At 37.8% G+C, this 23,748-nt stretch overlaps 1 protein-coding gene across 1 annotated transcript in view; it reads left to right on the top strand.

Annotated features, from left to right (window-relative positions):
* DCC (DCC netrin 1 receptor) overlaps positions 1-23,748 on the top strand; it is an 838,683-nt gene that overhangs the window by 549,170 nt on the left and 265,765 nt on the right. Inside the window, exon 12 of the mRNA XM_010854834.1 lies at positions 22,394-22,535. Coding sequence (XP_010853136.1) covers positions 22,394-22,535 — 142 coding nt within the window. The remainder of the gene's footprint in view (positions 1-22,393; positions 22,536-23,748) is intronic.

Here is a 23,748-nt window from a genome sequence, read left to right as displayed (position 1 = left end):
GAAAGTGAAGTCGCTCAGTCGTGCCCGACTCTTAGCGACCCCATGGACTGCAGCCCACCAGGCTCCTCCGTCCATGGGATTTTCCGGGCAAGAGTACTGGAGTGGGGTGCCATTGCCTTCTCTGTGTATTATTTTATCACCCCTCAAAAAATATCTGTACAGTGTAGCAGTTACCCCTCATTTTCCTCTCACGTTGTTCTTGCACCAGCCAAAGGCAATGTCTAGTCTCCTTCTGTCTCTAAAATTTCCCTGTTTGGCATATTTTGTATAAATGAAACTATACACTGTATCATCTTTTGAGAGTGACTTCTTTCAATTAGCATAATATTTTCAGGATTCATCCATGTTGTAAGAACATGTATCAGTACTTCATTTCTTTTCAAGGTCAAATAATATTCCATTGAATGGACTTGCCATATTTTGTTCATTCATCAAAATATTTGAGTTATATCCACTCTTTTTCACTGTTACAAATAATGCTGTTATAAGTATTTGTGTACAACTTTTTGTGTGAATATATGTGATCACTTCTCTCTGAGAATAGGCAGAAATTGCTTGGTCATATTTAATTGTATTTTTAGTCTTTTGAGGAACTGAGTGACTATTTTTCAAAGCAGTTATACAAGTTTACATTCTTATCAGCAGTGTATGAAAGTTCTGATTTCTCCATATCCTTACCAGTGCTATTACTGTCTTTTGATTAAAGCTATCCTGGTAACTTTGATTTGGTATCTCATGCTAGTTTTAATTTGTTATTTGAATATTTTCATAATGAAGAGTTTCAAAACAGAAATAATATCAGTCATCAGTACAAATATTTCATTTTTACCAGAAATTATTGTGAAAAAGTTACTATAACTCATGCTTCAGTTAATTTTGTGAGGTCCTAAATCCTTAGAAAAAATGTTGTAACAGTATGAAACTGTGTAGAATATACATTTTTTTTAATTTAGAAGAGTTATTGGTTCTAATACTAATACCTAATTTACTATTAAGTCTTCTCAGAATACTAAAATGCAAACATGTAATAGTTTGCACAGCAGCATGTTTGGAACTATGGCCTAGTTTTAAGTTATTTTAGCTAAAAAATAATTTTTTCTCTTTAAAAAAACTGTGTTTGAAACTATTAGTTAGGTTCACATCGTACCTAAAGAAGAGAATTTAATATCTCTTATGAAAATGACTTTTGACTAGACTGTCATATCAGTGATAAAAGATCAGAAAAACGTTTCCTCTTCTAAAACATGCATATTTATAAGGCAGATTAGAAATGGGGCTCTTTGTTATCTAGGACCTTCCTTCTCATGCCTTTTGTTCTGATGGACAATAGCTTATTCTAAACTACTTCCTCATCTTCCAGGAAACTGGCAGATTAATTACATTGAAATGATCATTGGTCAGCTTCTCTCTATGTTGTATAATTTAGGGGAAATCCATTAACATTTTTTAAAATAAAAATCTTTTAAAAATATTTTATCAAATTGGCCTTAATTCCAATTTTAATAGACTAATTATTCTGGAATTGTTTTATCATTTTTTATAATCCAGTGGAACTGATATAGACATCATTTTGAGTAATCTGTCATAAAATAATGAGTAATTAAAATTATAGCCAACTACAGGTGCTGTTAATTGTTAATCAATTATACATATAATGATTGCATATCTAATTTAAATACTGATTGAAGTATTGACAGTTACCCATATTTTTTTGAAAGTAAACTACCTCTTACTGGTCTTAAATTGCAAATAATTATTGAGAATATATTCTCAACAACTCTCTGAGTAGCTTCTCTGAACTTTAATGGAAAATGGACCTGCTCTTTCTGTATGTATAAATAAAATTGGTACAGTTGATCAGAACTGGCCTGACTGACTGGCTGTTGAATAAGTCAGTGAATTTTAATTGCTTTATTTACATATTAACAGAAAACATTCTGCAGATGGTTCTATGGGCCCTTGGTATCCAAATCTGGCAAATTTGGGGACCATTATATAGGAATGTAGCAGTCATTAAACATTGACAGAATCCCTGTTTTGCCAGGAGGCTGCAGTCAATATCACTGTCAACCTGCTGAGCAGTCTTTACAGTAATTAATTAGCTCACATATTTATGGCAATTTGGTGGTTAGAATATCTACATGAAGGAAAAAAAGAGTTGACATTTATTCTTTTGAAAAAATGATTGATGAAATTCTCAGACAGTCTAAGCATAGAAGGGAGTATTCTGTCTATACCATCATAACTGAACGCTATTTTATACTTTGCAATCATTGAATCAGATGAATGGGAGACACCTTAGCAAGAGTAAGTGAGGTCTGGGTAAGGTGATTTCATGGTTCATCAAATAATGACCATCCTAATTTAATGACATAAGCTCTTAATATAAAGTCAGAATGTATTTTTCCAAAAAGAGGCCATAGTAAGGTATGCCTTTTTAGCTTAATAGATTTAGTAAAGCCAGTCTATCAACAGCATCATTGAATCTATCTCTGGAAATGACCATGCTCCTCAAGCAGAATGTTTTAGGTGAATATGCCCCTCTTACAGCACCACATCTGGAACACAGCAGACAGTCAGGATGTTTAATGAATAACTTGATAAAGTATTGTTGTAAATAATAGCAAGATTTATTGGGGCAGTAATCCAAAGAGAATAAATCATTAACAACCCAAAAAGATTTTTAATTTTTAAAATCAGCTCTTCTGATTATTCCTGTATCAGTGATGTTTCAGATGTAACAAGAACAGGAACCTCTTCTGTCTGCTGCTGTAATTCACCCAATACCTAAGAATTTTCAAGTATAGGATGAGATAAGGGGAATAAACTTGGAAGAAAACACAATTTGAAAATTTTTATTCCAAGAGCTCTTTAAAAAAAAAAAAAAAAATTGGGACTAGCTTAAGGCCACATTTTGAAAAGAAGGCATCTGAAACTCCAAGAAAGTACTGTATTTAACCAGAGTAACAGAAATGAAAAACAGAGACTGCTGTTATTCTATTTAGTGATATGATATGTCATTTAGGAAACCATTGTGCATCACCTTGTTTTTAACTTAACACCTCTGTTAACAGCTGGATGTTGATGGTTTGGATGTAAACTGTAAATAGCAAAGTATAGTGTTGGTCTATCTTCTGGCATTACATGAAAATTACAATTGAGGAGACTTCCTCTTACTTCATCCTTGGAAGGTATATTTCTCAATCTTTCATTTCTAATAAGAAAGCACCACAAAACACTTGTGATTCTGGAGACAACCCGCTGTTAATATGAATTATGTGAATCTGACCTATAATTTCACCTGACATTCGGAACTCAAATATTTTCCCTTATTTCTCCAACACAATTAAAATATTTAGTCTCACTTCATTTTATGAGACATAAATAGGTATGTAAGTACTCTGTAATTACTGTACATTGTAACAAATGACCTCATAAATACATTGTAATGTCCCATGTAATTACATGGTAAGTCATGTCTGTGAGATGGCTGCTCTGAGATTGAAAGCATGCTGGTTTCAGAGATTAATTATTTAGGGCCTGATTTAACAGTTTTCTTGAAGATATGCCTCTGTTAAATAGATGAATCTGGCATTTTTTAAAAAAATGATTCATACTAAGATTTTATTTATAGTATAGATTCAGCTATTTATCCCTAAATATTGGACACGTGTAACTTTTGATATATGTAAAAATAAAAAAGGCATGTTCCATACAGAGTGAGACTGATTTGCAACCGTATTTCTTCAGTCATACATTAGATGGAAATTGTTTTTGTAACAGTAATTTTAAAGGTCTGGTTTTATTACTCTAAGGATAATTTTGAGTATATGATGTTGTAAAAATTATGGTTTTATTGACCAGTGTATAACATTTAAGCTAATGTTTCATTATGTCAAGACCAAGTTGGTATATCATGATCATTTTAGCATGAGTGCATTATTGCAATACCCTGAATTCTCACTGATGATTCATGACAAATGCATTTTATCTCATATGTGGAAGAATTTTCATATGGCACAAATCAGTACTTAAACTCTTATCTATTTGCCTCAGGATGCTTACGTATCTGGTGAAATCAATTATCCTGAAGTTATCCCATTCAACTTACTGCTCAAACAGTATCCTGGTTTCTATATTCTAAAACAAAAAAGGAACAGGAAGTAAGTTGTCCCTGTATATTCTGCCTTAAATTATATATCAGCCTATTTTCTTATGCCTTTCAAAGGTATAATTTTACAGATAACTCCCCTGATGTATTTGTGTTCTGGCTTTCTGAACTCTAGTTCCTGCATCACGGCTATTATATTGCTTTTAGTATTTTTATTTAGTAGGCATGCATAGTCTGAGAAAGGATCTAGTGATCCGAAAGAGTTAATGAGCCTCTCTAAACATCCAGCTCACTTCCAGGGAATGACTTAGACTGGAAAATAAAGTCTATTGATAATGACAAATTCTGAAATGTATTACTCATAACATCGCTTTATCATGAACTCTAGGGAACAACCAAATTGCTTTATTGTAATGGAATTTTGTTGAAATGTGAATATCGCCTAGAAATTGCATTCCCAGTTTCTAGGACCAAAAAGAAACGGTCCCGGCTACTAGGTTATAGAGAGCAAATTATCACATGAAAAAATGCTATTTTAAATTCAGGAGTTTGCAAAAAGAAGATGCTAGGTACACAGAAATCCTACCTCTCTTCTCTCTCTTTTTTCTTTAAGCCGGACTATATTCTACATCTGTGGGTGATTTTCTTGGTCTGTTGAGGACTATTTGGTTAATTTTATTTAGTTGTCCAAAAAAGTCTAGGTAGCAGGAATGATTGAGTTTTCTTTATTTTTTCTTTCAGTAATTGAGACCACACATAGTTACATATCTGAGAATCAGGTCCAATAAAGGTTTGGTAGTCAGTAGAGAAAACACTGTTTGTATGGGCCGCTCCTCACAATACAGTAAAATCTACCGTAAAGCAATCACCTTTTCACCACAGAATGGTTTTTGAGTGTCAAAGAAAGATGTTTTCCAGGGGAATGCAGTCTAGTTGTTGCACTCAGACAAAGTACATTTGGAGATAATTCGGAGTCACTGAGAACCATTCATTCATTTCTTTGCTTTTGTGTCTTTAATACCTAATCTTGTGAAGCCAATGACCTAATACTCAGCTCTTTGAAAAATGTCAGTTTTCTGTGCCCTTTTGTAGAATTCAAAGCACGTGTACATTCTATCGCTACTACTAGTAGTAGTAATCAGTATTGTTGTAATTATAAACTTAAAAAATTTTTAAGAGAATAAAACTTTGCATTTTGCAATGTTTTTGAGTTTCTAAGCCCTTTCTTATTGATCACCTCTCAACAACTAGGTGATAGATAGGGAAGATCCTCTGATATCAGTTGATGCTACTAGGCAAGAGCTTCCTAATGCCGCTTAGCAAATTAGTGAAAGGCTGAGAGTGGAACAGGATGCTGCTTGTCACCTGTCTTGTTACACTCCATGAGTATCTTTTAATGTATTTGCAGAACTCTATCCTCTCTTTTTGTAAATAATAATTCAAAACTGCATGCTTGAGAGAACATCTCATAAGATTTTCTAAGCGTTTGCTATAATAATTAAGGAAATCCCGGTATGCTTCCATGCCTGGTATCTGTACTGTATTTAACATTTGGAGTCAAGTCTTAAAGAGATGACCAGTGTTTATTGTCCAGAATGGGCATGCAAGTTTGGAAGCAGTGTTGAATTAGCCATACCTCTCAAAGAGACTCTACAGGCCACCCTAAGCTATTGTCCGCTCTTCTAATAGAATTCTGAGCTTCATCTTTAAGTAAGTCAAGAAATATTTGAAAAATGTTTCTTAGAAAGTATGCAAAATACTAGCCTACCAGCCTGCTACATGGTCAGTGTACACAGGCTACCTTTTGTCTTCTTAGACAGTAAATGGATTGGGGACCTCACAGTTAAAGTTTGGAAACATACTTGATCTTAATTTACTGGTTCAAGACCCCTGTGCTTCTAAAATGAAGTAGGCTAAGTAAGTTATCAGCTTCCCTTTTCCCCTCAGACTTGTAAAGGTTGAACTCTCAGAATCTGATGAAAGGAGTCGACAGGAATGGTGACATGTCAGTTTCCCAGCATCAGTTTAAATACAGCCCAGTTGGCTCAGACGGTAAAGCGTCTGTCTACAATGTGAGAGACCTGGGTTTGATCCCTGGGTTGGGAAGATTCCCTGGAGAAGGAAATGGCAGCCCACTCCAGTACTCTTGCCTTGAAAATCCCATGGACGGAGGAGCTTGGTGCAGGCTACTATCCATGGGGTGGCAAAGAGTCGGGCACCACTGAGCCACTTCACTTCCACTTTCAGTTTACCTTAGCTAAGATGCCCTGGAGAAGGGAGTGGCTACCTGCCAGAGAAGGCTGGCAGGCTACGGTCCTTGGGGTTGCAAAGAGTTGGACACAACTGAGCGACTAAGACTTACCTCAGCTAAGAAATATAAAAATGGAGCTTAAAAAAGCATTTCCAAGATGACCTTTCTGTTTATGAATTTTTAACTGACTTGTGCCCATTATATACTTCTTAAGACAGATCTGTGGGAAGAATGTGTATGGAGTTCAGGGGCAGTGTCAGGAGTGTTGGGGCCCTAAACCAGGATATGTATTAAATTCTAATGTACTTTGCACAAGATAATTTGCCAAGTATTCACAATGAGGATATCCTTATTATTGTGACAACGAAAGAGTTAGTCACTCAGTTGTGTCTGACTCTCTGCGACCCCATGGACTGTAGCCTACCAGGCTCCTCTGTCCATGGAATTTTCTAGGCAAGAATACTGGACTGGGTAGCCAGTGCCTTCAGGGGTTCTTGCTGACCCAGGGATCAAACCCGGTCTCCTGTCTTGCCTGCAGATTCTTCACCATCTGATCCACTAGCGAAGGCCCAGTTACTAAAACTGGGACCTACATCAAAGTGAATTTGCAGTATTACTGAAGTTGAGCAACCTGAGAAATTATCCCAGTGTGGCTCAGCATATTATGTAATCAGGGACAGGATTTTTCCAAAGTAGGTCAAGTAAGACTTAATTTCTAGATAGGAGTCCCACCGGCACTAGCTGCGAAGACTAGGAGTCACCAGGACAGAGATGAAGGATAGACTTATTTTACAACTAAACAAACCTATTGATGAAAAAACTGTATTATTTCAAAGCCATTATATAAGATCACATCAGGTTAGTTTGCATTTTTGTCAATAAAACAGAGCAATCCTTTTCCTGAATTTAAGATATGTTCATACATTTTTATTTAAAATCGTTTGATTAAGTTTGTATATAGCTATACTTTTATTATTGCTCAGATACTTAGCCCAAACCTTATGTGGTACTAGCAGTTTTCATGCTAGAAATGTGTCACACGGTATATTTTCTTACATGGCTTTAGGTCATTTTGGATAACAGATGCCTACATGAACTCAAGAATGTCAGTTATAGTATGCTACCCAATTTTTAACTTTGCTTATCACAAAAGAATGCATATTTATAATAGTGAAGTAAAAGCCTGTCAAATCTGTAAGAATAGTATAAAACTGCAGTTCAAAAAATGTATTTTATGCATATACTTTCATAACACCTTCTTGATGTTGTATCAAATCCATACTTGGTTAGTGCCGTCAGTATGTAGGTTTATAAAGTAGCAAAAGCATTAAAGCTTCTGTCTACAGTGTGGGAGACCTGGGTTCGATCCCTGGGTTGGGAAGTTCCCTGGAGAAAGAAATGGCAACCCGCTCCAGTACTCTTGCCTAGAAAATCCCATGGGCGGAGGAGCCTGGTGTCCATGGGGTCACAAAGATTGGACATGACTAAGCGACTTCACTTCACACAATTATACACATCATCAGTTCAGTCGCTCAGTCATGTCTGACTCTTTGCAACCCCATGGACTGTAGCACACCAGGCTTCCCTGTCCATCACCAACTCCCAGAGCTTGCTCAAACTCATGCCCATTGAGTAAGTGATGCCATCCAACCATCTCATCCTCTGTCGTCCCCTTCTCCTCCTGCCTTCAAACTTTCCCAGCATCAGGGTCTTTTCCAATCACTCAGCTCTTCACATCAGGTGGCCAAAGTATTGGAGTTTCAGCTTCAGCATCAGTCCTTCCAATGAACACCCAGGACTGATCTCCTTTAGGATGGACTGGTTGGATCTCCTTGCAGTCCAAGGGACTCTCAAGAGTCTTCTCCAACACCACAGTTCAAAAGCATCAATTCTTCGGTAGTCAGCTTTCTTTATGGTCCAACTCTCACATCCAAACATGCCTACAGGAAAAACCATAGCTTTGAATATATGGACATTTGTCAGTAAAGTAATCTCTGCTTTTTAATATACTGTCTAGTTTTGTCATAGATTTTCTTCCAAGGAGAAAGCATCTTTTAATTTCATGGCTGCAGTCACCATCTGCAGTGATTTTGGAGCCCAAGAGAATAAAGTCTGTCACTATTTCCATTGTTTCCCCATCTATTTTCCATGAAGTGATGGGACTGGATGCCATTATCTTAATTTTTGAATGTCAAGTTTTAAGCCAACTTTTTCACTCTCCTCTTTCACTTTTCATCAAAAGACTGTATAGTTCCTTATATACATAATAGAACTTAAAGTACTATTTTATTAGCTAATTAATTTCTATTCTATTCCAGTTTAAATTTCAACTAGAAATTTTCAGCATCTATAAAGATACTCACTAAGTATTTGGGTATATATCAAAGGTTGAATATTAAATGCCATTATTATGCAATTTTGATATTATTAAGATATTATTCTAAATGATAAAAATCAGGAAAATACCCTTTCCAATATTAACTGGAATACTATCAATATGGGTAGCTAGCTTTGTTTTCTACATCCTCTATGAATTGTCATTTATTGATGTTACCAGCAGATTGGTGAACTTTTTTGAAAGTGGATTATTTTTCAGACAACCTTATCACAGTAAATGCATTATCATCTACCATGTTGCTTATGCCAGAAACCTAGGAGTCATTTTTGATGACTTTTCCTCCTTTGCCCTTGACAGTCGATCAATCACCAAGTGCTGTCAAAATAGATATTTTGATAGACATCTAAAAATAGATATTGCATCTCTTCACTTTTCTGCCCTCCTCCACCGTTTTCAAGGTCTCTTCTTTATGGCCTTTGCCTAAAAATTCAACTGGCTACAGTAGGAAGTGTGGCTGATATTCTACAGAATAAATTGCTCAACAAATATTCATGGAAGAAAAGGAGTTTAAAAAGTGTTGCTAGGTGATTTACCTTTCTCAGGGCCCCTTTTGATTTTGGAAGAAAAATTGTCGTGTCAACACACAAATAAGAAGGTCCACGTTTGAGCAATGTTACTAAATGTGCTATTTTTTCTCCTTCCTACCCTACTTCCTTTTGCCTCTCTTTAATTTGTTGGTTTTCTGACAAAGGATGAAGAATTCAAGAGATGTTCATATCCATGATTCAAAATAAATCTGCCTTCCTTGTATTTGCCATGATATTAACAATGTAGAGAGACAAAGGATTAAAAAGTTTTCTCTTCTCATGGATTTTATGATCGTTAATCAAAGTATTGATGCAGACCAAAAAAGTCAGAAGCAGCATATGGGACTGACTGTGTGATAAAACAAGGGCGGCACTTTTTCCCTACAAATACCTATTTTACATTCTTTTGCTACACCTTTATGGGGTGTTTACTTGGAAAAGCATAGAAAAGGCACAAGGGAGAAGAAATTGATGACTCTGACATGAAGCTTTGGGGAGCAGTTATCAACAGGAGGACAAAGAGTCAATAAAAATGTTTGTGGATGAAATAGAAAACATTTCTAATGATTGCAATTGGCGTTAAAGATTTACATCCTGAAGAAGGGCTTAGGAGTGGGTTGCCATTTCCTTCTCCAATGTATGAAAGTGAAAAAATAAAGTGAAGTCGCTCAGTCGTGTCCGACTCCTAGTGACCCCATGGACTGCAGCCCACAAGGCCCTTCCATCCATGGGATTTTCCAGGCAAGAGTACTGGAGTGGGGTGCCATTGCCTTCTCCGAGGTTTATAGGGAAAGCACAAATATAACAAAATCATTTTAAGGAGATGGTTGAAAAATATTTGTATGATAAAACTTTGTTACTTTATATAATATATACTTGAGTACATTACTGAGAGTGCTATGACACATTTGATTGCTTACTTATATTTAATGTAAAGGTGCGAGGAATAGTTGACATTAATGGATGAAGCTACAGAACAAGTGCTGTCTTTAGGCATGATTCTAAAATCGCACTGCCTAAAGCTGGACATCCTGGAATATGAAATCAAGTGGGGGTTATGAAGTATTACTATGCTTTCTGCCTAGAAAAGTTCCTTTAGCATTTGTTGTAAAATTGCTTTAGTGGCGCTAAATTCTCTTAATTCTTGCTTGTCTATAAAACTTGTGATATCTCCATCAAATCTGATCGAGAGTCTTGCTGGGTAGAGTATTCTTGGTTATAGGATCTTCCCTTTCATCACTTGGGATATATTGTGCCATCCCCTCCTAGCTTGCAGAATTACTGTTGAGAAATCAGCTTATAACTTATGGGAACTCCTTTGTTGCTTTTAATATTTTATCTTTGTCTTTAATTTTCACCATTTTGATTGCTCTGTGTCTCATTGTGTTAATCCTTGGGTTTATCCTGCCTGGGACCCTATGTGGCTTCCCTGGTAACTCAGCTGGTAAACAATCTGCCTGCAATGCAGGAGACCCTGGTTTGATTCCTGAGTCAGGAAGATCCCCTGGAGAAGAGATAGGCTACCCACTGCAGTATTCTTGGGCTTCCCTGGTGGCTCAGCTAGTAAAGAATCTGCCTGCAATGAGAAAGACCTGAGTTTGATCCCTGGGATCAGAAGGTCCCCCAGCTTCCTGGATTTGGTTGACTAATTCCTTTCCCATGTTAGGGAAGTTTTCAGCTATTATCTCTTCAAATATTTTTGGGGGGTCCTTGCTGTCTTCTCCTGGGACCCTATAATGACAATGTTGATGTGTTTAATGTTGTCCCAGAGGTCTCTTAGGCTGTTTTATCTTTTATTTTTTCCTTATTTTTCCTATATTCCATTGTGCAGCAGTGATTTCCACCATTCTGTCCTCCAGATCACTTATCCATTCTTCTCCCTTAGTTATTTTGCTATAGATTCCTTCTAGTGCCTTTTTCATCTCTGTTTGTAAACATTTTTGGTCTTTGGCAAACATCTTTTGCATCTTCTCAATTTTTGCCTCCATGCTTTTTCTGAGATCCTGGATCATCTTCACGATCATTATTTTGAATTCTTTTTTCTGGAAGGTTGCTGCTGCTGCTGCTGCTGCTGCTAAGTCTCTTCAGTCATGTCTCTGTGCGACCCCATAGACAAGCATGGGATTGTCCCTTGGATTCTCCAGGCAAGAATACTGGAGTGGATTGCCGTTTTTGCCTATCTCCAATTCATTTACTTGTTTTTCTGGGGATTTATCTTGTTCCATTATCTGGGATATAATGCCATTTCTTTTCATTTTGGTTAAATTTCTGTGAGTGTGGTGTTCATTCAGGAGGCCATGGGATTGTAGTTCTTGCTTCCGTCTGCCTTCTGAGAATAAGAGACTTGTGCAAGCTTCCTGATGGGAGGGACTGGCTGTGGGGAAAACTGGGTCTTTCTCTGGTGGGCAGGGCCTTCCTTGCCCAGTAAATCATTAATCCAATTGTCTGTTGATGTGTGGGACTGTGCCTCCTCTTTGTTAGTTGTTCTGGGGCGACCCAGTCCTGGAGTCTACAGACTCTATGGTAGGGCCAATGGCCACCACCAAGAGGGCTTACAGCAGCACGCACCTCCCAGGACTGCTGCTGCCAGCGTCCCTGGCCCCGAGGCAGCCCACTGCCAACCCATACGTCTGCAGGAGACGCATAGACAGGTCTGGCTCAGCCTCCTGTAGGGTCACTTATCCTTTCCCCTGAGTACTGGTGCACACAAGGTTTTGTTTGTGCCCTCTAAGAGCGGAGTCTCTGTTTCCCCCAGTCCTGTGTAAGTCCTGTAATCAAGTTCTGCTGGCCTTCAAAGTCAAATCCCCTGGGGATTCCCAGTCCCTTTGCTTTGGTATTACAGTTCTCCAGTTTGTGGGTTGCCCACCCAGCAGCTATGGGATTTGATTTTATCATGATTGCACCCCTCCTATCATCTCATTGCCATTTCTCCTTTGTCCCTGGACATGGGATATGTTTTTTTGTTGTGTTCCAGTGCCCTTCTGCCATTGATTGTTCAGTAGCTAGTTGCGATTTTTGTGTTCTTGCAGGAAAAGATGAGCACATGTCCTTCTACTCTGCCATCATGAACCAATCCTCCCATGCCTTTCTTTATTCTCTGTCTCCTTATCTTTTAAAAATTTTTTTTTGTTAATTTATTTTTATTGAAGTAAAGTTGCTTTACAATAGTGTGTCAGTTTCTGCTGTACAGCAAAGTGAATCAGCTAAACATATACATATACCCCCTCTTTTTTGGATTTACTTCACATTTAGGTCATCGCAGAACATTGAGTGGGAAAAGGCAATGGTACCACACTCTAGTACTCTTACCTGGAAAATCCCATGGACAAAGGAGCCTGGAAGGCCACAGTCCATGGGGTCGCTGAGGGTCGGACACGACTGAGCAACTTCACTTTCACTTTTCACTTTCATGCACTGGAAAGGGAAATGGCAACCCACTCCAGGGTTGTTGCCTGGAGAATCCCAGGGACGGGGGAGCCTGGTGGGCAGCCGTCTATGGGGTCACACAGAGTCGGATACGACTGAAGCGACTTAGCAGCTGAACATTGAGTAAACTCATGAGTTATATATTTTATACCAGTAGTATAAATATGCCAATCCCAGTCTCCCTATCCATCCCACCCACCCCCTTACCCCACTAATATTCATGTGTTGCCTCCTTATCTCTTAATCTCTTTCTCTTTTGCTCTTTTTCTTTTCTCTTTCCTCCCTTAAAGTATTTATAATTTCCTGCATGACTATGTGCACCAGCACTCTAATCTGATGGAAGTTCTGTGTTCCCACTGTCTTTTTTTTTAATCCATACCATAAGCCTTTGAGGTTCCTTGACTGATAAGGAAGGTGACTAATATGGATGTGAGCAGTGTGACCCTGAGGCATGGGGATCAGTTATTTAGCTATGTCTGTGTTCTGGGCCATTGTAAATTATGTTCTGAATTAAGACAGAGGCAGAGGGAATGTAAATAGGGGGATAGGTCAGGGACACAATGAAAATAGGGTTTTTGGAAGTGTTGATGGGCTCTCTTTAATAAAATCTGTAGAGCCTCACGAGTACTGAAAGCATATTCCATTCTTCAAGGAAGTTCACATGAGATTCAACACATTCCCATAAATATAGAAGAGATACAAGGGGCAGAGTCTAAAAATAACTTTGAATTAAATTTGAAGATCCTTAGGTTTCTGCTGTGTTTCAGTCAAGGTGTTCTTATTTGCTGCAAAGATCTTCATATGGTACCCTCCAGCTCTCTTCTATAAATGTGCTATCCAGATAAAACAACTTAAGGGAAAAAAAGGGGGGGTTCTCCTCGGGCATTAAATCTATTTTAAAAAGTAGATGGTGGACTCACAGGAGATTCTGAGACCACAACTTTGCTGAAGACAGTGCAGTATAATGCTGAAAAACTGTGGGTTTGAACTTATAGAGAGAATGGAGTTCAGATCCTGGCTTTGTCTAGCTTTAAATATATGACCTTAGGCAAGCTTCTTAATCTCTTATGTAAAACAAGAGTAAAGGTAGTTTGTTCTCCAAGTTATATTGCATTACTTGCTTCTTAGTGATTGTGGATTGTATGTTCTCAATAAATATGACTCCTCTGCTCAAAACTCTAAAACCTAGTCATTATCAGCTCTAATCTAGTTTGTATCCTGCTGCTTAAGGCCTTATACCAAACTTGTAACTTAGACTTTTCAAAGTCTCAGCAGAAACCCTTGCTTTGTAGCCTCTTTATCATCCCTGGTGTTTCACACCCACTCCCAAGAAACAGAGCTCTTGATCCATCTCTGCTCACAGCTCAACCCACCTTGAGGCCAGATTCCTCGTCCAAGCTTCATCAGACTAGGATCCTCAAGACCTGCCAGTCTGTCTTCTCCATCATCGTAGACCCACCTTCGTACAGTGTCCTTCATGAAATAGACATTTGATGATGGAAATCTTATATTAACATTGTTTTTCAATGTGTCTTTTTTTGTTGTCCCACTAAGCAAATCCTTAGTAAATACTCAATTGACAAAAAAAAGGCTCTCTACTACTGAACATGTTTGAAGAGGGGCTAGTCTTCTCCTGTACTTCACTCTAGAGAGAGTGAGGCCAGCTGTAGGTTTGCAATGTGATATATGGAATTGAAAACAGAAATTTGTGAGTGTAGCCTCTGAAAAAAAAATTTGAGGGTGGAGTCATGAGCTTATCTAATTTTTTTTCCGTTTTGTTAGTTATTACTTATGCACATCTAGGGTGAAGAAAGAATTAAGGAGTGGATTAATGGAGTCCCTGAGAAGGATAATAACCACATCACCAAATTGGACAGGGTTATCTCAGACAGTTAGGAGATAATGACCAAGAAAATCCTTTCTTTTAAATCAATAAGCCTAACTGCTCTCCACCATTCTCACTTGTAAACAGATTCATTTTGGTGATAATCAATGAAGGGATATAGGGATTTGGAGAAGTTCAGTTTTGTGGTTCTTTTTTTCCAAATCTGAAAAATGAAATTAATGCTTGACTCAAGATAGAACACAGCAACACTGAAAAGGATTACTTTTTCCCTTCAAGTAATGAAAGGACCTAGAATTGATTTTTCAAAAGTCGAAGGTCATGTGTTTAAGTACTTTTAATAAAAATCATTACCAGTCTTGCCCGTGAAGACCAGGTTGTGACAGGTTTAGGTGGCTTGATGAGGGGACGGGCATTAAAATCCACTTTCATTTAACTTCCCAATACAGTATAATCTGGGACATCCTGGCATGTCATCTGCAGAAGATCCTATGCAGGAACAGTTTGATCTTTGCAATCTGCTGCTGCTTGCTTGAAATCAGTGAGAAAGTATAAAAGATGCTAATAAACTTAGCATATGAAAATGAATTAAAAAGCTGAAATTATTTCAAAAGATGAATAATAACCATTAAGGGGTTTGCCTCCTGGTGTCCAGAGCATATAATGGATTCTATTAATTAGTTGCTGCCTGATTGATACTAAGGTATTGGTCATGTGAGAGTAAGTTACACAATCACTGCAAGTTCCTCAAATACTATAAAGAAAAATTATTGTCTGTCACTAAGTATTGTTCATGTAATCATTAGTATAATTAAAATCTCCAAGTTTATCAAGTGATTTGCAATCATTTGTTAGAAATACTAAACACAGTTATTCTCCTGTTTTCAATATGTGGTCATTTATAAGACTTATGAGAGGTCACTCAACAAAGTCATAGCAAAGCTTTAACTTGAACTCATAAGATTTTACCTCTTGGTCTAAGATCTTAATTTTTTTAAAAATTTTCTATTTGAATATAAGTTTGTCTTTAAAAAACAGACTTTTAGTCCTTAGAAAATGACCCTTCTTGATTTGCCAAGAGCTACTAAGGCAAAAGTCTATTGGATATATTAAAAACTAATTATTTAAATTCAGTTTTTATTCCTCACAATAGTATTTTTAGAATAATCAAGGTGATTAGAATTTCCACGTAGAGGCTCTATGGTTATTTACTTTAGTATGAAATAATAAAAAGGACATTAGACTCAATAGTCTGATAATCGTCCTGTGATGATACAGTGTGACTCCTGCACATTCATTTAACACAATTATCTCCTTTATGAAATTGCAAAGTGGTAAAAATATCAGCCATGACTGTCTTGAGGCATTGAAAAATAAAAAATAGATGTATAGTGGAGTATAAATTTAAGGCATAATTCTTTATCCAATCTGGTTTTCTTTACTACTATCTAAAACATTTGCGAGCAAAGAACACATCCATGCATGTGCATGGATGTGTGTGTGGACGGAGTCAGGAAAGGTGTGTGTGTGTGTGTGTGTGTGTGCATGCACATACTTAAGGCTATGTTTCTTTGGATGCCGAGGACAATATATTGCTATTTTATTCATGAGTTTCTTCCCCAAAACTTAACCAAATGCCGTAACCACATTGATCTAACCATGTTTTCCCTTAGCATGGCCTAAAATACTGTTCTTCTTTCAATCTGCCTTTCCATTACATTGTCCTACATGTCCCATTTGCTCTAGCCACTATGTAGTTACTCGACCTTCACTTGAAGAGGCTCTATATTGTCATGACCCCTTGAACTTGTGCTCAGTATTCACTTTATCTTAAATATCTTATCTATCCCCTCCATAAATCTCACATTTAAAGGATGGACTGTTTGTCAAGTCTTTCTTGACCACATGACACAGAATTAACTTCTCCATTTATTATACTTTCATTGTATTTTCTGGAATTATCTATTTAGCACTTTGTTTTCATTATGAGTTTATATCTCTATTTCCTCAGCCAGAATGAATATACTATCATGATTTATAAAAGTCCCAAAGCTAGTGCTTGCAACACAGCAGAGATGTAGTCAATATATTTTGAATGAATAATAACTGAATGAGTTAGGCTCTCAGCCTTTGGAACTCCCTTGAGAGGCAACATTAAATAGTAAAGAATCCCAGCTTCAAACTGGTATTATCTCAGTTCATATCCTGCCTCCATCACTTACTGTCTCATGGTTTCAAGCTACTTAACCATTCTATCTCCCTGTTGACATGATTGTACAAAGGCCATAATGATAGACCTTAACTCACTGGGTCATTGTGAGGATAAAAAGTATAACTCATGTAGATATGTGGGGTGACTGGACCAGTTCCAGGTCTAGAATATGTGCAAAAAAAGTAACATGTATTATTAAGAATGCAAAAATGTTGCTTAGTTTCCTATATTTAAAAAACAATAGAGGTGATGTAAGGAGAAGGCGATGGCACCCCACTCCAGTGCTTTTGCCTGGAAAATCCCAGGGACAGGGGAGCCTGATGGGCTGCCGTCTATGGGGTCGCACAGAGTCGGACACGACTGAAGCGAGTTAGCAGCAGCCGCAGCAGCAGGGGTGATGTAAATGCTTTCAGTAGTGCCATACTCTTTCAAATATATTCTGACAACTTAAATATTCAGATTAATTTTATATGGCTGAGTTCTTCTGTAATTATTAATATGTTTATTATATCATTGTCAGTTCAGTTCAGTTGCTCAGTCCTATCTGACTTTTTGTGACCCCATGGACCAGAGCACGCCAGGCCTCCCTGTCCATCACCAACTCCCAGAGTTCACTCAAACTCATTCCTACTGAGCTGGTGATGCCATCCAACCATCTCATCCTCTGTCATCCCCTTCTCCTCCCACCTTCAATCTTGCCCAGCATCAGTCTTTTCAGATGAGTCAGCTCTTCACATCAGGTTGCAAAGTATTGGAGTTTCAGCTTCAGCATCAGTCCTTCCAATGAACACCCAGGACTGATTTCCTTTAGGATGGACTGGTTGGATCGCCTTGCAGTCCAAGAGACTCCCAAGGGTCTTCTCCAACACCACAGTTCAAAAGCATCATTTCTTCAGTGCTCAGCTTTCTTTATAGTCCAATTCTCACATCCATACAGGACTACTGGAAAAACGATAGCCTTGACTAGACAGACCTTTGTTGGCAAAGTAAAGTCTCTGCTTTTTAATATGTTGTCTAGGTTGGTCATAACTTTTCTTCCAAGGAGTATGTGTCTTTTAATTTCATGGCTGCAGTCACTATCTGCAGTGATTTTGGAGCCCCTAGAAATAAAGCCTGCCACTGTTTCCACTGTTTCCCCATCTATTTGTCATGAAGTGATGGGACTGGATGCCATCTTAGTTTTCTGAATGTTGAGCTTTAAGCCAACTTTTTCACTCTCCTCTTTCACTTTCAGCAAGAGGCTCTTTAGCTCTTCTTCACTTTCTGCCATAAGGGTGGTGTCATCTGCATATCTGAGGTTATTGATATTTCTCCCGGCAATCTTGATTCCAGCTTGTGCTTCTTCCAGCCCAGTGTTTCTCATGATGTACTCTGTATATATGTTAAATAAGCAGAGTATAAATACACAGCCTTGATGTACTCCTTTTCCTGTTTGGAACCAGTCTGTTGTTCCATTTCCAGTTCTAACTGTTGCTTCCTGACCTGCATACAGGTGTCTCAAGAGGCAGATCAGGTGGTCTGGTATTCCCATCTCTCTCTGAAAAGAGATGGGAATACAATTATATCATTGTATTTGATCCTTATTATTTGTAGACTCTATATCTGCAATTTCACCTACATGCTAAAATTTATTTGTCCCACAGTGTCTCTACAGTCATCTGTAGACTTGCACACTGCACCAATGGGGATCAGTGAAAACTTTGTGTCTCCAGGAACACGTTTTCCCAGCTGAGGCTGAACAAGGAGATGCTCTGTCGTCTTGTTTCAGTTCTCATGTTGTAACCAAGTGTGTCTTTTGTGGTTAAATAAATGCACTTTGGGGCATTTATTTATTGATTTCTTTTGGAAAGTTTGCTGATGAAAATGGTCCCCAAGTGTAATGCTGAAGCCTTGTCGAGTGTCCGTAAGTGCATAAAGGCTGCAGTGTGCCTTAAGGAGAAAATACATGTATTAGATGAGCTTTGTCCAGCTGTGCACTGTTGTGCTCTTGATTGTGAGTTCAATGTTAATGCATCAGTGATGATATTAAATAAGGTGCCATTAAACAGGAGCGCATATGAAACTAGGTGAGGTATTGATGAGTTGACAAAAATGTGTTACCAAAGTCTCAGTAGAACCTGAACTTGTATTTTACCTGGGAACAATATTACAGTATTGTTCAAATTCAGTGTCTGCAATACCTTTACAGAAAATAACTACTGCAAATGATGAGAACTGATTCTAGCTGGCATGTTCGTTGAATTTTTTTTTTTTTAATGCTGAGCAAATAGCTGTGACTTTTTAAAATCTTTTTACGGAAACTGAATCATTTGTAGAGAGCTAGCTGATTTGTAACAGATCTGGAAGAACGGGCTCAAGCTCCCATATCGCTGGAGCACACTGCTGTGTCTCTGCTAGGCGGTCCTGGGGTTGTGGACCAAGGGTTCAGAAATCCATTCCTTGGCATTGAGTTTAGTTAGTTAGTCGTCAGTCACTCAATTGTGTCCGATACTTTGCAACCCCATGGACTGTAGTCCACTAGGCTCCTATGTCCATAAGATTTCTCAGGCAAGAATCCTGGAGTGGGTTGCCATTTCCTTCTCCAGGGGATCTTCCCAACTCAGGGATTTTTGCCTCTGATGATTATTTATTTTTCGATTGGTCTAAAAGAACAATTTTATGTGTTTGTTTTATAAATTAATTTAACATGTCTTCAAAATATTACATATGCATTATTTTAGGTTAATTAATATCAGTGAGGCTTGTAACAAAGACCACTAGATTCTTCCCTACCTGTTTCCAGACTGTTCTCATTCCTTCCGGCTCCCATATCCATCACTTTTAGCTGTTATTTCTTCTGGCATGTACCTTTATGTTTCTCATTAATGTGCCTTTAATGGCCCTTAATTCCCTAATTTCAATTCACCAGTGTTACAGATCATTGACTACATTATTATTATGTCAGGATTCAGCACACATACACCCCATTTCCCTTCCTCAGCCTTCTTCCTTTTCCCTTCCATCTCTTCTTCCTTGTTTTCTTCTATTCCTTCTTCCTTGGATGAAGTATAATTAAAAGTGAAGTGCAGAAATCCTAAATGTTCAGTTCCATGAGTGTATTCATTTGTTAGGGCTGTCATAACAGATTCCACAGACTAAGTGACTTAAATCATAGGTGTTTATTCTCTCATGGTTCTGAAGGCTAGAAGTCCAAGATCAAGGTTTATTGTAGCATCATTTCTTCTGAGTCCTCTCTCCTTAACTCGTAGATGGGTGTCTTCTTCCAGGGTCATCACGTGATCGTCCTCAGTGTGTATCTGTGTTCCAGTGTTTCCTTGTCGTGATACCAGGCATGTTGGATTAGGGCCCGCACTAATGGCTTCATCTAACCTTAATTACCTATTTTAAAGCCCTATCTCTAAATAACTTTCTGAGGTATTGGCGATTAGGATATCATCGTATGAACTGGGGTCTTTGGAGGGTGGGTTAGGAGTTCAAAATTTAGCCCGTAACAATGTGTTTTGACAGTTGTATTCACGCATATAGCAAACTTGAACTATGACGCGGTTTTGTTACCCCAAGACGCTTCCTTGTACCCATATCCAGCCAGGTGTTCCAGTGCAGTTACCATGGGCAGCTGCTTCTCTGATGTGCATTACTGTAGACTAGTTTTGTCTATTCTGAAACTTCATATCAATGGAATTATACAGTACAACTCTTTTGACTAGTGTTCTTTAAAACCCAGTCTTGCTGTTTTCCTCACTACCTTTCTGAAAATTCCATATTTCTCTTTCTGTTTTGGATTCTCCATTTGTGGGATTTCAGATCTTTTCCTTTCTTAGTTTGCCTCTCACTTTCCTGGAGCATACCTTCATTAGCCTCCTGGTAAAGGGTACACAGATGGACATCTTGGAAGCCATTCATATCCGAAATATCCCTATACTTATACTAGTATGTGTACATACATGTGTGTTATATTTCCCTCTCACATCATAGTTTATTTGACTAGACATGAAATTCTAGGTTTAAATGTTCTTTTCAATCTTAAAATGTTTTTTGTTTGTTTGTTTTTGAGAAATCTGATGCTATTCTTACTCCTGATTATAATTTATATACCCTTTTTTCTTTTTTTTCTCCCATCCATTCTGGAAGATGTTGGATCCTCCCTTCCCCATGATTCTGTAATGTTTCATATAATATGATTCTTTAAATTTATTAATGTGGTTCTTTTCATTTATTATGTTAGATATTCCATGATCCCTTTCAGAATGAGGTCTCAATCTTCCACTTCTGCAAAGGTTTTATTGAAAGGAAGATTTGGTGTTTTGTTGTTTTGTTTTGCTTTGTTTTGTCTCTAATTTTTAGTGTTTTCTTTATCCTGCTCCTTCATCCTCTTATCTCACTAGCTGAAGTTATGAACTAAACCACCTATTTTTTATCTTTTCTCTCCTATTTCCCTTGATTGTCATTTTCCCCACTGAATTTTGGGAGGCTTTTACTAATTTATTTTCCAATTTATCTGTTGCATATTTAATTTATGCAACCAAATTATGAATGTCATAGGCTTTTAAAAATCTTTTATTTTTTTTTATAGTTTTACGCTATTTATGGAGTCAGTATCTTCTCTTTGATTATTAGGGTATCAATGACAGTTCTTTGGATCCTTTTTCTGCTCTAAACACTAATGCTTCTTATGCCAAAGGTTTGTTTCAATGTCTGATAGTCAAGAATTATCAGTTTACATAAAAATGCGGTACTCTAAAGGTGATTATGAAGTGCAAATTCTAGTGCATGAGTGGGGGTTATTACGTGAGATTCTCACTGTTGGGAGATTAATTAGGGACCTGGTTGTTGTTTTCTCTTATTCTTTTCAATTTTCTCTAGAGAAGAATTATCTGATATTCTGTCTGGGAAGTGTACACCTGGTTGCCGTTGTTCTAGATATCAGATGAAGGAAGAAGACTTGAATGACTCATGTCATTGACTTAACTCTCACCCTTATCTCTGTTCTCTTCTGTGTCTGGTGTCCCTAAATCTGTAGCTTCTGTTTCAGTATCCCTAGAAAATGAAGCTCCTGGCTACACCAAGTTCAGGGAGGGTTAGCTGGCTGACTGCTGAATGTGATAAGATTTTCAATCCATCTTCTATCTCAAAATTGTGCTTTAGTCCTGCTTTCTAAGGTACTCAGGAAGCAATAATTCCCAGTCTTCCCTGAATTTTGTCATGCTGATCACCTTGTTTTCATTAATATCTTTAAGGAGGTATGTAGATGTCATCTTTCTCCTTTGGCTCAGTTGCAATACTTTGCTTCTTCTGTAACTTCTAAAAATTTGTTAATATTTCTCATCCATTAGTGGCCTGTTTTCTATTTCCTTATGGCTTTACACCATTTAGAATATTAATTGTCATTTTCGTGGCATTTGCAGTAGAGAGATAGTGATGTATATAATCAATCAAATGAATTGTGTACATTTGTCCAAATCAGACACACAGCTCTAAGAATGGATCTCACTTGGTTCTGAGGGATGATCTCTGGCGCTTCTTGCATTTGTGCCTTATTTGCACTTAGGTTTGGGTCAGGTCTTTGACCCCATCTTGTTGTTCTTCCTTTCTCTAATGATGTAATTTACATCTGTTATTTTACAGAGTATCAAAGTAAGCTGGCTGCCTCCTCCATCAGGAACACAAAATGGATTTATTACTGGTTATAAAATTCGGCACAGAAAGACAACCCGCAGGGGTGAGATGGAAACACTGGAGCCAAATAACCTCTGGTACCTGTTCACAGGTCAGTGCTCACGTGCTGTGGTCTTAGAAGGTTTCGGTGAATCAAATGCCTCGGCAGTAAAACATACTCTCACTTCAAAGGAACATTCATTTTTCTCCTGGTAGGTGGCATGTACTGGTCTGAACAAGAATAACTTTATATTTTTGACTTGATTCCCTGTAATGCTTTCACAACATGTTTACTTCAATATCACCATTTTAATAAATATATCATTGACTTCTTATCCATATTAGTATTGCTAACTCAACAATTTCTGTCATCAAATAACATTTAACTGTTTAATAACTTTTAAAATCATGTAATCACATGGTTCCAAGTTTAAGTCATTTCACATGGTTCCAAGTTTAAGTCATTTTGAGCCTTCTCTGCCCAAAGTCCAGGAGTGAGAATGAGGCTGGAAAATGGAGAGAGGAGTGGTTTGGGGAATGAAAAGAACAATTATTCTACTTTCCATAAGTATAAAAGTAAATTCACTTCTGTAGCAATATTGGTAAAATTCATGTTGGGTTAAAATTCTTCCTGAAAACTGGACCCAATTTACATATAGTATTAAGATAATTTTGATATATATATATATAAGATGAATAATCATATATTTCCTTTAACTGTTGGAACCATTAATACATGTCAGTCCAATTCCGGGAAAACAGAGACTAAGTCAGGCCTTCAAGTTAATGCATTTAGGGGACAAGCCCAGGAAGGCAAGAATGAAGGAACAAGAGAAGGGACCCAGGGAGGAAAATAAATCAAATGATGGCTTCTTGAACTGGCCACAGTTAGAACAAACCCAGAGCCAGCTTGTTCTTGCAGGCTGTTGGGGGTGAGGGGCAGGGTAGGAGAGAGGAGGTTTCAGAAGCCACTGAACTACTGGGGCCCAGTGTGGATGGCTGGATAGAAAGTATGAGCTGTTTCTCTCCTGTCTGTCACTGGTCAAAGTAAGCCCACAACAGGTTGTTAACTATTCTCTGCCTCCTGACGGTCCCCTGGGAAGCCAGCACTTCCGGTAAATGCACAAGTGTGAAATTCTCTCCTTGCCTATCAGCACTTAATGGGGATGGCTTGGTCTAGGCTTTGTAGTACCAAAGAGAACGTTGAACAAAGGGTTTGGGAAGCAAAGCAGATAGCAATGGCAGGAATCGGTGGATCAAGTTAAACATGTGGGTCATGGCACATACACTTGATTCATGACAACAGGCAAATTAAAGCTCATAAC

The sequence above is a fragment of the Bison bison genome, unplaced genomic scaffold, assembly GCF_000754665.1.
Source record: "Bison bison bison isolate TAMUID 2011002044 unplaced genomic scaffold, Bison_UMD1.0 scf7180017864349, whole genome shotgun sequence".
NCBI lineage: Eukaryota > Metazoa > Chordata > Mammalia > Artiodactyla > Bovidae > Bison > Bison bison.
This window is presented reverse-complemented; position numbering and strand designations above follow the sequence as displayed.